The following is a 13,806-nucleotide window of genomic DNA, read 5'->3' as shown; positions in this document are numbered from 1 at the left end:
CGCGCAGGCTCAGCGGCCACGGCTCACGGGCCCAGCCGCTCCGCGGCATGTGGGATCCTCCCAGACCGGGGCACGAACCCGTGTCCCCTGCATCGGCAGGCGGACTCTCAACCACTGCGCCACCAGGGAAGCCCCAGGTGTTCCCTTTTTATACAGTTAAATCCATCTTTTGCTTTGTGGTTCCTTCTTTCCATTTATATGGTTATCTACTTATATTCCTGAAATCAGATAAATACATATCTTTATTTTCTTCTAGTTTCTTTTTTGTTTCATTTGTTATATTCATTTCTTTAATGCGTTTGGAATTTGCTTTGATGTTCTGTAAGAGGTAAGGAACATCAACAGTGCTTTTTAAGCTGAGAGTGTGTGAGGAAACCCGTTAACCTCTGCAGGGCTTCAGGTGCCAGTTTTAAAATGTCAGAAAAAAAAGATGATGGAGACCTCTTTTTCCTGGAGGTAAAGGCCCTGCTGTTGCACATGTAACCACATCACCTGCAGGCCTTTTGAAAGGCCACTCAGAGCCCCTCAGAGGGACAGAGGAGCCGCAGAGGCTGGGAGCAAGCTGAAGCAAGAGAGATGCCTGGGATTGGGGAGATTTACGAAATGGTCGAAGGCGAACAGGAAGGTGGTACTTCTAACCAGCAAAGTTCAAGTTAGTGTTCCAGTTCAGAAAGTCTGAAATAGATGCTGTGAAAGTATAAATATAAATATATATGACTATATGTATTTATAAGAATTCTTCTACTTAAGGCTCAGAGTCAGTCTGTAGAAAAAATAAGGAGAAGTAAAAGTGTAGAGAAATAAGCCTTCCAATTTTTCCTCAGTGTACGCTTACTCAACAAGACTTAGAGGAGTTTGGATTCTTTTCACCCTTGTGCTCATTTGAGGGGTTTTGGTGGCTCCTAAAGAGATAGTAGCTATAAGCAATGCATACAGCATTATCTAAGTAACTAATTATATACATATCTGGAAAATATAGTGAGGGTACTGAATGATATATTTAACCCCCTTAGTGCCTTCTGCCTGAAGAGAGCTTGAACTGCTCTTTGTCTGTGGGGAGCCCTCTGTGACACAGCCCAAGATCTGAGAGGAATCTAAATGACTTTAGCGACCTCGCCTTTCAAGAAAAGCACACTTTTCCTTCTCAGTGCTAAAGAAATACAGAGTTTTTTATCTGAGCAAATGCCCCGTTGGATTTGGTTCTGAATTCCTGCTGTGAAGTGCCACACACACTTCCCTGGTACATATTGAGGAGCTCACCCATCTCACCAGAGTACTCACTACAGGGAAAACATTAAATGCAGCAGTTCTGCAGAAATAGCAGAAGTGCTCACTCTACACTATTCAACAAAAAATTTGCCTTTGAAAAGTTCACATCTTTTTTTTAGTTTAAAAAACATGGCCTCTTACATGGTACTCCAAAAGAGTAAGAAAAGACCTGTTTATTCAAAATAAATTCAGAACGTAATGGTTAGAAAGCTATTTGATTCCCCCCACCCCTACCCCAGCTACCAACATATTCCCACTCTTTCGTCATCAGCTCCTGCTGATCAACCATGGCTGCACTTTGAATTACCTGCGGGTCTTTAAAAACCCCAGTGCCCAAGCCGCACCCCAGACCAATTAAATCAAAGTCTCTGCGCTGGGACCCAGACACCAGTATTTTTTAAATCTCCCCAGGTGATTCAAATATGTGGCCAAAGTTGAAAACTATTGTCCCTCTAGAAAATGCTGGAACAAGATTCCAGCTGATTTGCATCTTCGATTTCACCCAGATTCTATTCTTCATTCAGGCACTAAGCCATTTTGCCAAAGGTGCGAACATGCCAGGAGCCCCTGGGAGTTCTCTATGACTAAGTGGAAAGATGTGTACGGTTCCCAAAGGTTTTATTGTTTGTTTTGTTTTAACTCCCAGATTAGTAATGTACAGATCTCTGTGCAGATTAGAGGATTATAAAATGCTTTTATATTTTACAGTGACTTGACATCTTAAACCAAGATGTTTAGGAATCCAGCATTTTCACTGTTACTTTCTGAGAGATTTCATTTGCTCTCAGCTGTAGAATACATTTTCTTTCAGATCACTCCCAGCAGCTGGAACCTCTCTGCATAGCTGTCCATCAATACTGTGGTGTCCCCACCCCAGCTCCACTCACTTGGGGACCCTCGTTGCAAGCAGAGATTTCCATTCTGTTCCAGATGACCCAGATGAAATCCTGGTAAATGAGCACTTTAGAGTAAAGCTAACACGTTTCTGGGCAGTTGATTCTAAACTGAGGGGCAGGGAAGCAGAATACATAGGCAGTTCTGGTGGGCAGAGAAGAAATGATCCTTGTCTTCTCCTTTCTCCACAACCTCCAGAGGCTGTGGTTTAGGTGATGGACAAACATAAGCCTCAGGGAACTGAAAAGTCCTAATCCATCTCATCCCTATAGCAGGTCCAGGGCCTTGAAACAGTATTTCTTTGGCTGCCAAGCATCGGGAACCCACAACAGGATGTGGTTCATTCAGACAAGGGCTTGGAGCTCCAAACTGTGGACCAGCTGCCAAACACCAGCAATCACTTGACAGCCTATCCTCCTCCCCACTCACCTTCTCTAGAACAACTCAGAGTCACCACACTCTTTGTACTCTGACATCTGTGGACCCTGGAGCAGAACCTGTGCCACCGGGACATCTTATTTTTCCCTTTTGAGGGTACACCGGTGCACCTAATGTTATAGGGAACACTGTCAAAATCTGATCAAACTGAGCTATTTATCCCTTTGGTTTAACATATTTGAATAGGTTTCCAGGAAGCCATGACCTTACAGTAATGGAACTCATTTTGCACATGACTAATGCACTCTATTTCATACCCTCACATGTGGAAAACCTGTCTGTACACACACACACGCCTGCCCTTTTACCTGACTCTCTTGATCTCACCTGCAGACTGCCTGTAATAAAGAGAATGCTTCTGATCCTCTACTGCCCCTTCCAGCTCCACACAATTAGGACTGGGGAAACCTGGTCCCTCCCCACACAGGATACTTTAAGACAAGACCGACCACAGAGGGTAAATATAGGAGAATGCATGCGTAAGGAAGGGAGAGATGAATTCTAACCTGGGAATCTGGGAAATCCTCAGGGCTGAGGACCATTGAGCAGGAGCTGTAAGGATGAGCCATACATCTAGGAAATGCTGGAGGGAAGGCGATTCCAGGCAATGGAATGAGCTTACTAAAGGTTTAGAAGTACGAAAGTTCAAGGGCCATTTTGTTTGGGGCCATAGCATATCGTCTCACGTGACTGGAATAGAGGATGCTTTATGAGGTGAGGGGAGAAGCCATAAAAATACATTAGTGCCAGAATGCAGAAGGCCTTGAAATCCAGGCCATGAAGTTTGATTTTCTTTCTCTCTCTCCCCTTGTGTAATGCGTTAATTATAATGCCTCTGACCACACATTTGCATATTTCTGTGTTTTCTGTCATAGTGGGTAAGGACTACATCTGTTATAATTGAATTTGTACAACACAAAGAACAGTAGGACTATGAATAATGTCCCTTTCATACCATTTGTGAATGTTGGTGGTCATGGCACCAAGTCTTTACAATGGGAGGGAACAGAGTTAACCACATGGTAAAGTCTCCATGATTTTAATAGCCGGTTCCTAGTGTGGTTTGAGTGTGATATGCTTAAGACATGGAGCTTTGAGATGGTCACAGAATCAAATTGTCTTCCCAAAGTGCCCCCAGAAGACTGCCTCATCTGTTAGAAGTGAACAATATCAGTGTAAATCCAGGTTCCTTAGCTGGGCTCTCACCTTGTTTGCCAAGTGTGCTGTTATTTTAAACCACTAGAAGCAGATGGTAGGATCCCATGATGGCATAAACCGTTATTACACAGACTTGGATAGAACACAGATCAAATCATGACCCCCAAACCTAACTGCAAACAGGAAAAGCTTACATCCCTAACAACTTGCCTAAAAATCCCCAGCTCTGGGCTTCCCTGGTGGCACAGTGGTTGAGAGTCCGCCTGCCGATGCAGGGGACGCGGGTTCGTGCCCCGGTCCGGGAAGATCCCACATGCCGCGGAGCGGCTGGGCCCGTGAGCCATGGCCGCTGAGCCTGCGCGTCCGGAGCCTGTGCTCCGCAACGGGAGAGGCCACAACAGTGAGAGGCCCGCGTACCGAGGAAAAAAAAAAAAAAAATCCCCATTTCTGCTTGCATAAGGGAGTCCTAGTTCAGTGATACAGAAGCTAGATTGAAACTCCTCATTATTTCAATATGCTCTCAAGGAACAGGACATAGGGCAAATGATCTTATCAGCCTCAAGTTGTCTAAGTGGCCAGGAACTTCATATATAATGCAGGCTTTTCAAGGGGTAAGGGGAAAAGGAAACGTTCACCTCCATTTTTCACTTTGTCTCCTCTCTTTAACAACAGCAGAGTATGGGACTGGAGTGTCCAACCAACCACATGAGAACCCCTGGAGAGGCTGACTGAGTGGAACCCGACAAGCATTAATGTGAACTACTATCATGCGCAAAAAGGCACTGAACCACGTGCCACTGAAAATTTAGAAATGAGAACAATTAGCCTAGCAGGAGAACAATCCCCTAACACATAGGAGAAAGCTTCAGGGCACGCTTGGGAGGAAGTAATCCTCCCAATGACCCCTCAGGAGTAGGAGCTCCCCTGAGAGGGTCATGAGCATCCTACAGCTTTTGCTTCAGCTGGGCAAGTGGGGACTAGCCTGCTGCGGCCACCTCCGGGCAGCCCTCCTCAGCGGGTAGCATCACTCACGGCCATTTCAAAGGAACCTCCTCTCTAAGCTACTCCAGATGCACAGCCTCTCCCGGAGCAGGGAAATTGAGCGAGGCCCCTCCGTCCTCAAACCCGGCCGGGCTCCCTCCCGGCTCTAACCTGCCCCTGAGGTGGAGAAGGGCAGGGCAGCTGCACACACCAGCTTCCTAACTCAGCGAGGGGGCCTCAAGGGGCACCTGGGCCTCGGGGGCATATAAAGCGCACACAGGTGAGGCTGGCCGGAGGGCGGGGCGCCGGGACCCAGGCAGGAGAGCCAGGCGCCGAGTGGCGCGGCGCCGCCAGCACCGCACCTGCGCCCCTCCTCCCTGCACGCCAGCCGGGAAGCCGCACCCCCGGCAGGAATCGCAGCCCGGCCTCGCACGGTTCCTTAATATTAGCCACATTGCGGGGGCGCGGGGGTGCCGAGTGCACCGCAACGAAGTTTTTGTCGGGACTGGAGTGATCCTGCGGTTTGTTGCTCCAGGAGGCCAAGCGCACGTCTCCGGGCCTTGCCGGGAGCGGAGAGCAGGCTGGAGGAGCAGAGGCAGGAGCTCCGCTTCCGGGGAGCCGGCGCGCGGGCTCTCAGCACCGTTGTGAAGAGCAAGGGGGCCCTCTAGTGGCGCGCGGGGAAGCACGCTGGCAGCAGAGTCGGAGCCAGGAGGTTGCGCGGGTTATTGAGCAGCAAAGGGAGCGGATACCCGCCCGCCCGCCGCACACTCGTCAGATGATGGAACCTTCTCCTTCTCTCCTCCTTCCTCCCTCTCTTCTGCTCCCCACTCCTGCTTCCCTCCCTCCCTCCCTCCCTCTCATTTACCAATCCAGAAACCCAGACCGGAGGCAACTGTGACATTCCTAGGCCTGCACACGTCATGCTACGATGTGGACTCGAACTCAAGTCTCTGTCCTCCCACCGCAGTGTCTTTTCCCTCCAGATTATAGCTCGTCTACCCATGTATTTATATCCCATCCTTCTTTTACTGAGCACCTGCTATATGTGGGTTAGTGGACAGGAGAGCGCGAGATGAGCAGGGCGACATATGGTCTTCTTGACTGGGGGAGGGGCTGACAAGCAGTCAGCGATCCCGGTGCTGTGACGAGTGCAGAGACAGGAGAAGTACTGGGTGACAGGGAGTGCTTTGCGGGCGCCTGACCTGAAGGACAGGTAGGAGTTGGCAGGGCAAAGGAGGCTGGAAGCAGGGATGGAGTACGGAGAAGCTTCCAGGAAGAGTGACAACATGTACAAAAACCCTGGGAGTGGAGAGATTGTGACTGGAGAAAGCGCAAGGAGGTGGGAGGTGGTGGGGAGATGCAACGGGCAGCAGCAGCTACAGGGGCCTCTACGGGCTGCAGACGGAGGTAAATGGCCTCGCTCATGGGGTCTCCTAAGGACTTCGGAGAATGTTCTAAGATCAGCAGGAAGCTACTGAGCATTTAGACAGGTGAATGTCATGATCAGATTTCTGTCTGTGCAGGATCACTCTGAATTTGGCATTAAACTCTGCTTCAGGCTAGCTATTAGGTTGTGGGCAGCCAACCTGAAAAATGTGGGAGCCAGAAAGAATCTTAGGGTTCATCTAGTCTGTCATACAGATGGAGAAACCCAAGCTCACAGAAGGCAAATCACCTTCTCAAAGTGGCCGAGGTGGAACTAGTTATCTCTAAGCCCCATTCAAAGCCCTAAACGCGCCAGCAGGAACCAGACACTAGCTCCCCGGGCTTCTCCCGGTAACACGCAGGCTTCCCTTGCCTCTGCTCCCACAAAAGCCCAGCCAGGGCCAGGCCAGAGACCAGCAAAGCGTCTTCGAGACTGGCAAAGAACATGCTCGCTAGACTTGCTTCCCTGAGACCTCAGAACAGCTGAAAGCTTGCTGCAGTACCCATGGCTAGCAAAAACCATAAAATAAGCCATGAAGACCAGAGATTGTAGACAGGTGGTGGGGGAAGGAGGGTGACCCAGCCAAGGGGATCCCACAGAGATCTGGGAAGCAGAGGGCTTGACTCCAAATTGAGACACTGAATCCCATTTCAAATAGCATGCAAAGAAAACAAGTTTAGGAACAAAGCAATTCAGACTTTGAAAAAACAGATGGTGATAAAAACTCAGTTGTCCTAATATATGGATAATTTAAAAGCCCTCAGCAGCTAGGGAATTAAGAGAAATAGCTCAACATAGACTGGATCATTTAGCATTTGGTTTGAAAAGTCACAGGCCAGGAAGGAGATCCCAGAATGTGATGAAAATATGATAAGAAAGGTTTTCAAAGAAAGAAACATGATCCTAGTGAGTGCCATCTGGAATTGGGGAACAACACGAAATAGTAGAAACAGGTATCAGGAGGCCTGAATCCAAGACAGAGCTTCCCATGGGGAAGAGCCACCTATTAGCTATGTGACCTTGCCCAGGCCACCTAACCTCTCTGACCTCATCTCAATAGTGAAGTTACAAAAATAATAATAATAATACTTGCCTATGTACCTCACAGGGCTCTTTTAGCAGTCACAAGGGAGGCCAAATAGGACTATGGTGAAGGGCTGCAGGGCAAATCTCAGCTCTACCACTTACCAGCTATGTGACTTAGATGAATCTTAGACCCCTCTAAACTTTGATGTGTTCATCTGTAGGGATGCTAACACCTGCCTCAGTTGGTAGTTGTGAGGACTAAATGTGATAGAATAAATCACAGCATCCTGCCTTTTGCATAGACAGTGCTCAGTAATCAGTGATTTTTATCATTAACATGATATGTTTGCAAACTTACAAGTTGTTCAATGCATAAGAGTGGAAGATAATTGTAATATTTAGTGTGATATGACTTAACTGGGTAATGGGATAAATATTAAAATAAAAATATAAGCAGGAAAAATAGAATGGAGGTGGTAAAGGACACTGTCCATCGTTACAGTGACGGAACTTTGTAAATAAGGTTGTATGAGGACTTAAGTTCTCACAAAATTAACTCAAGTTGCCTTAGCTAAGAGGTGGTCATATAGATCTTTTTTAAGGATGAAAAAACGCTATCAATGATCAATGGCCACGTGTCCAGTTGGGATAAGGTATCTGGTGAGTGACTGTGAGAGTCAGCGATAATTCAGGTCTTATCTGACATCTCCAGGGCCACTGAGAGCAAGAGTAATTGGTACATTAATGAAATCTGTAAAGACACTCAGCAAACCTCCAGGGAGCCTCTTTAGAGCTGGAGAAACTCAGTCCTGGAATACCAGAAATAATGTGAAAGAGCCTCAAAAGTCCATTCACTTGTTCAGAAAATATTCCATCCCAATTCTATGCCACTCGGTTAGGCACCGAGATGCCTAACGGGATGAAAGGCACTGTCCCTTTCCTCACCAAGCTCACAGCCCAGTGAGGGGCAGGGTGGGTAAGTCCCTACCATTCAGTGAGGTGGTTCTATGTAAGCTTTGGGTACACGAGAGTCCAGAGTTGGGGCTCCTAACCCAGGGGTCAAAGAAGTTTCCCCAGAGGCGGCAACAAGAGCAGGCTCTGCAGGGACCCAGGGAAGTTAGTCCCGCAGAGGAGGAGGACTGGCTGTGCTCCAGGTGGAGGGAGCACCACACACAACCACCCAAAGTGGAACTACAAGTCACTTAATCTGGTCCCGCTGGGGCAAAGGCACCCTCAGGTTCCGAGCTTCCTTTGTAATGGCAGCAAATGTCATAGCCCTCCCACACTATAGTAATTGTCCCTTTAAAAACCTCTTGCTTGAAAAAAGCACATGATGCCCCCTTCCTCCCAAAAAAATCTATTAGGAATTTTATAACAGTTTTAAATGAACTTGTGTCTTATGAATCCCAAGTGTCTACAGGCATTAACATTTGAAAAATATTTACTTTTTAAAAAAATGAACTGGTGTATTTTATTCCCACCAGGATCTACTGACATTTTCATTTGAGAAAGATCTACCTCATTTATGGGCAAAATTTAACTGTTTTTCATTGGGAACAATCTGTTCATGCATATACTGATGATGTCCTTACAATGACTGCCTACTCAGCCCAAGCCCACCCCCAGAGGTCTGTGATCCACAGGTAGCACTGGAGTAAGGGGCACTGGCAGCATCTGAGACTGGGGAGGTGGCCGGAGCTTGGCTTCATCATCCGGATTAAGGTGGAAGGGATGGCGTTGTTGGAGAGTTTGAAGCAGGGACAACAGCAGATGGCTCTGTCAGCAATGTGGCCAGCACAGGAGAGGTAGGCAAGGCCAGGGGCAAGGAGATAGGTCACAGGGCAAACTCTGAACAAAATCATAGCAGTGAAGGGAGAGAAAGAAGCAGATCTGAAAAATATTTAAAGATAGAATTGGTTGGATTTAGCGACTCCATACCTGGGACCTGAGGGAGAAGACCCAGATGACCGCAGCTTTCTGGCTTAGGTAATCTTATAGATGGTGGTACCAGCCCAAAGATAAAAAGGCAGAGAAAAAGACAGAGTTTGTGGAGAAGATCTTGACTTTGGACACGTGACTACGAAGTTCCTGTGGAACAGCCAAGTGGAGATATATAAGTTAGAAGAAGGATTCAGCCTTGAGATACAGGTTTGGGAAGCATCAACATGCAGATAGTAATTAAAGTCCTGGGTGTTGGTAACAGCACCCAGCTGGAGTATGTAGTGTGGGAAGCAAAGAAGTCCCAGGACCAAGCACCAGCAACCCCAGCATCTGAGAGGCAGGTATAAGGGAACAGTCCCCCAAAAAGGAAACAACATGCAGAAATGAAGGAGGAAAACGGAGGGAAAGAGAGAGAGAGAGAGAGAGAATGCCACCACAGGAGCCAAGGGAAGAGAGGGCTTCAGGAAAGGAGCCATGAAACTCATCAGTGAGTACACAGTACAAGGACCAAGAAGTTTACCTACCCAGAATGACAATGAAAAGAGTAACAACAAAAAACACCATCTCCCACTTACATGGCTCACTCTGCTTTCAAAGCACTTTCACATTTTTTATTTCATTTCATTCGTACTACATCCTATATAGCCTATATTCTCACAGATGCAAAACTGAGGGACATGAGGTAGACAGAGTTGCCAGAGCCGTCTAGGAAGTTAGTGGCCGGCTCCTGGAATTAGACATCAGTCCACAGTCTTGATCATGCTCCCTGGTTCCAGCCATACCTGAGTCAGCTTTTTAAGCAACCAATAAGGAAATCAGAATGGAGCCTGTTGCAGAATAACCACTCGTTATTAGTATGGAAATGAAAAGCCTTGCTTCTCACACTTTGTTTTGACTTCCTAGAACCCAGAGATAGCAATACTCTGGGATCATCTGAATCTGAGAGGGTGTTGCCTAAGTCCTCAGGGGGAGGGCTTGCACCTAACACCATATATAGGAGAGACCACTGAAGGTTTTCAAGTGATAGCAATTTGAGTATGCTTTGGAAAGATTAATTAGCATTATTGAACTAGTATTTGATAGTGCATATGTCTGGTTGTTGGATAGTCACACCACCTAGAACCAAATAATAAAAATACACTGTGAAGACCTGTCCTGGCTTTTTTTGCACCTGAACCCCCTCTCCTCACCCTGCCCTCCACTCCAATGAGTACTCTGTGTTCACCAGAGAGGGTCGCAGAAGGTTCTTGCATGTTTGGTGAGGTCAACACTGACCTGTAGATCTCAATTCTCACACCTCCACATCTTCCAGAGGCAGGCCTGGCTCTCCACCCAGGAGCCCCCGGCTTGTTCATTCATTCCTCAGTCATACCAACAAGAGAGGGGGACTGCCCCCTGGCCTGTCAGATCTGGACCGGGCCCAAACTGATCCACGTCGGGCCGGGCCTGGAGCTGTCCCTCTGCCCAGCTCTCCCCTGGGAGCAATTTACATTGCACTTATCTCTGGGGATTCATGGCTCTACCGAGCAAGGGGTCTGATGATCTCTCTCTAAACCTGTCATTCATAGCATAGAAGGAACACTAAACCGAGACCTCTATATCAATTTCTAACAGTTTATTCTCTTCACAGCTCAGATGATACCACTGCAATGTTATCACACTGGAGGCTGGGCAAGGCCCAGAAATAGTCATCACTGTAATGCTGATTTTCCAAAGTGACTTACAGCCTTATTTCCAGCTAGTGGCCTGGTTCTGGCCTCTTCTACTGACCCATAAAACTGAGCTTCAGTCTGGGTACTTGGCTGTCTGAGTCACTCCCCTGTCAGAAACAGCTGGGAGACTGTCTGGATTCTGTACCACAGGCCTAGGATGGGTGATGAGCCGTTCCCCTTTGCTCTCTGAGTCCTCAGGGCTGAAAATGACTGATACACAGGAAGGATAAACGCAAGCAACACAGGTGAACTGAGATCACAAATGCCTGCTTCATCACCTACTTCTTTGTGTCTCTAAAATGTAAACATTCATTAAATATTAGATATGGAAACTCATGCTCAGATTAGAGAAAGGAAGGTTGTTACATAAGTCTCTGTCCTCCTCCAGAACTGCTCTAGACAAGTGACACAATGTCAGTTCTCTCATCTCTCAAATAAACTAATGAAAGATGCCAGTTAAATAGGAATTTCTGAAGTCCCCTTAAGCCTATGCATCATTCCACACTTTAGGTAGAAGAAAATTCTTTAGGTAGAAGAGTCAAACTGAACTGCTATTATGATTTAAAGAAAAAAAAGACATGAGACACTTTTCAGCTTCTGCCTCAGAGACATTTAACTTGTCAAAATAAATGATGTGTCTCTGGAACTAGACTACCTGTGTTCAAATCCTGGCTCCCAGGACTACAAGCTGTATAGCCTTGGGCAAGTCATCTAAGTACTCTAGGTAGAATGGGACAAGGACAGTTTCTTCCTCAGAGCATTGCTGGGATGTTCGAGTGTGTTATGGAAGCACCCAGCTGAGAGCCTGGGCAGAGTACGTATCAGTCAGTGATAGCCAGCCGGGCACGGTCAGCAGACGGGGGCAATCTGAGGCTGCCCAGGCTTTGCTGCGATGGCTTCCTTTCAAGGCAATAACGAGTCCCATGCTGTTTTTCCTCACTGTAGGTCAGTGCAGCTGAACGGCCAGCCCTTAGTGATGGTGGACGATGGGACCCTCCCAGAACTGAAGCCCCGCCCCCTGCGGGCCGGCCGGACATTGGTCATCCCTCCGGTGACCATGGGCTTTTATGTGGTCAAGAATGTCAACGCTTTGGCCTGCCGCTACCGATAAACCCCCTCACACTCACAAGTTGCCAGCAGGCCTGCTGGACTGCTTTCCACTCTTTCCTAATGGTTTCAGTATTTTTCAGGCATCTTCTGAGCAACAAACCAGTCTCTGCCACCCCATCCTGCTGGAGTCAACACTAACTTGCTCTCCAAAGAGACAAATGCCCTAGCATGAGCTTAGCCTAGGTAGGTCACTTCTACCCCAAAGGAAAATGTAGACCTCATAAGCGCAAAGGTATGTGTGTAGAGCTGTGTGCACCCTTGTACATGCATCATGAGAACAAGCTGACAGTGCACTTCCAGGACAAATGAAATAACTCTCCACAGTCCTGGTCACATAGCAAAATAACTACAGACCTTAGCCTGTGGCTGCTGCCCTCGGCAGAAGATGAGGAAGGAAAAAAACCCCGTGGACATTTGAGAGCCCAGTCCCCCCTAACTCCTTTCCTTTGTTTGTTGCCTGCTGTTGCCCTGGGTTTCGTATCACCTCTCCTCCCATAGGAGAGCAAGTGGGTGAGTCAGTGCTGGCCTGCTGGGTGAGCTGTTAATGTAATTTCCTGGCTGATGTATGAGTGTGTGCATCTGGGTTTCTGACAGTGGCATCAATCACGAGCTATTCCTCTGGGAAGCGGGTGCTTCAAAAGTAAAATTGCAATCATACTCCAGATTTTGTAAGAAGGTTCTATTCCTCTGTGAATCCAGATTCCCCCAGGGTTGGAATGGAAGTCAGGTAACAGTATTCATTGAGTGGACAGCAATGTATTAGGCAGCAAAAAAAAACAGTCATCATCTGTCATGTGTCTGCGAGGGAGACAGTTTTAGTACAAAGAGAAAGCACACCCAACCACCAAACACAGACACACACACAAACACACACACACACGTGTCCCTCGGCTGAACAAAGCAAATAATTAGACCTACCTCAATTTTGAGAGAATATTAAGGGCTTGATAGGGTAAGTCCTTAATGGTTGGGTTGACCAAAACCATTTTTTAAAAAGGTATAAATCAAAGGTCATCACAACTGTAAGACACAACTGAATCGAACCTTTCTGCTTCTTCCCAAGTATCTGAGTGCTCTCAATGGCTTGTACTAGGCAGAAATCTAATGTGCTCATGAAAGATGACCAGGTCCGTGCTCTCCCAGACCAGCTTATTTGAGCATAGAACTAAGCTTTCAGTTTGCCACGTTGTGGGAGGGCGATCTGGAGACTGAGGTCTGATGGGGAAACTGTGGAATGGGAGGTGGGAGGCCCCCGAGTTGGGCAGCGGGGAGTGGAGTGGTGTAAAGTGCACGATGAGGACCTTCTGTATGATTCAAGAGGTTTGTGTGGGTCTTTGCAAACAAGCTGCAACTGAAATGACTTTCTTTTCTGTGGATATGATTTTCTTTTGCAGGATAAATGACACAAAGGATGCTTTTTTTAAAGGAGGACATATTAGACAATGTCACAGGGTTCCAGTAGAGAGAGATACAACTTCTGCTGATGTGAAAGGATAGAAATGGAAGAGAGGGGCAAGGTGGCTGAGGCCAGAGGCCAGGGAGACTGCCTAAGGAGGAGTTAAGGAGCAGCGCCAAGTCTGCAGAGCGAGTGAGAAGGAAGATTAGACAGGAGCAGGAAGGGACTCAGCAGCGTGGAGAACTGGGAATCTGGGAGAGGGAAACCAACAGGCTCATTTTACACGACAGGAAGAGAGTGTAGTCAGCTTCGACCTAAGCTTATTAGGTAGAGGAGGAACAGCACCAGGAGGTGTGGAGTGGGAAAGGGGGAGACCGAGGACCGGGCTGGCCTTGGTCAGTGGTGGCTCAGCCTGGAAGCAGCTGCAGAGAGAGGACCAGACCCTGGCACATCCC

General features: G+C 47.6%; 1 protein-coding gene across 3 annotated transcripts in view; it reads left to right on the top strand.

The window, feature by feature from the left end:
* The window catches only part of HPSE2 (heparanase 2 (inactive)), a 595,067-nt gene extending 582,455 nt beyond the window's left edge, over window positions 1–12,612 (top strand). For 2 of the 3 annotated variants that reach the window (XM_024121612.2, XM_024121611.2), the window contains one exon: window positions 11,791–11,960. In XM_024121612.2, the coding sequence (XP_023977380.1) occupies window positions 11,791–11,956 (166 nt within the window). In that variant the 3' untranslated portion in view covers window positions 11,957–11,960. Of the gene's footprint in view, window positions 1–11,790 lie in introns of all 3 variants that reach the window. The other variant, XM_024121610.1, reaches the window with a different exon arrangement.
* Window positions 12,613–13,806: the final 1,194 nt, after the last annotated feature.

The sequence above is a fragment of the Physeter macrocephalus genome, chromosome 20 (assembly GCF_002837175.3).
Source record: "Physeter macrocephalus isolate SW-GA chromosome 20, ASM283717v5, whole genome shotgun sequence".
NCBI classification, from domain to species: Eukaryota; Metazoa; Chordata; class Mammalia; order Artiodactyla; family Physeteridae; genus Physeter; species Physeter macrocephalus.
Note: the sequence above shows the minus strand (reverse complement) of the source record. Positions and strands in the feature narration are given on the sequence as shown.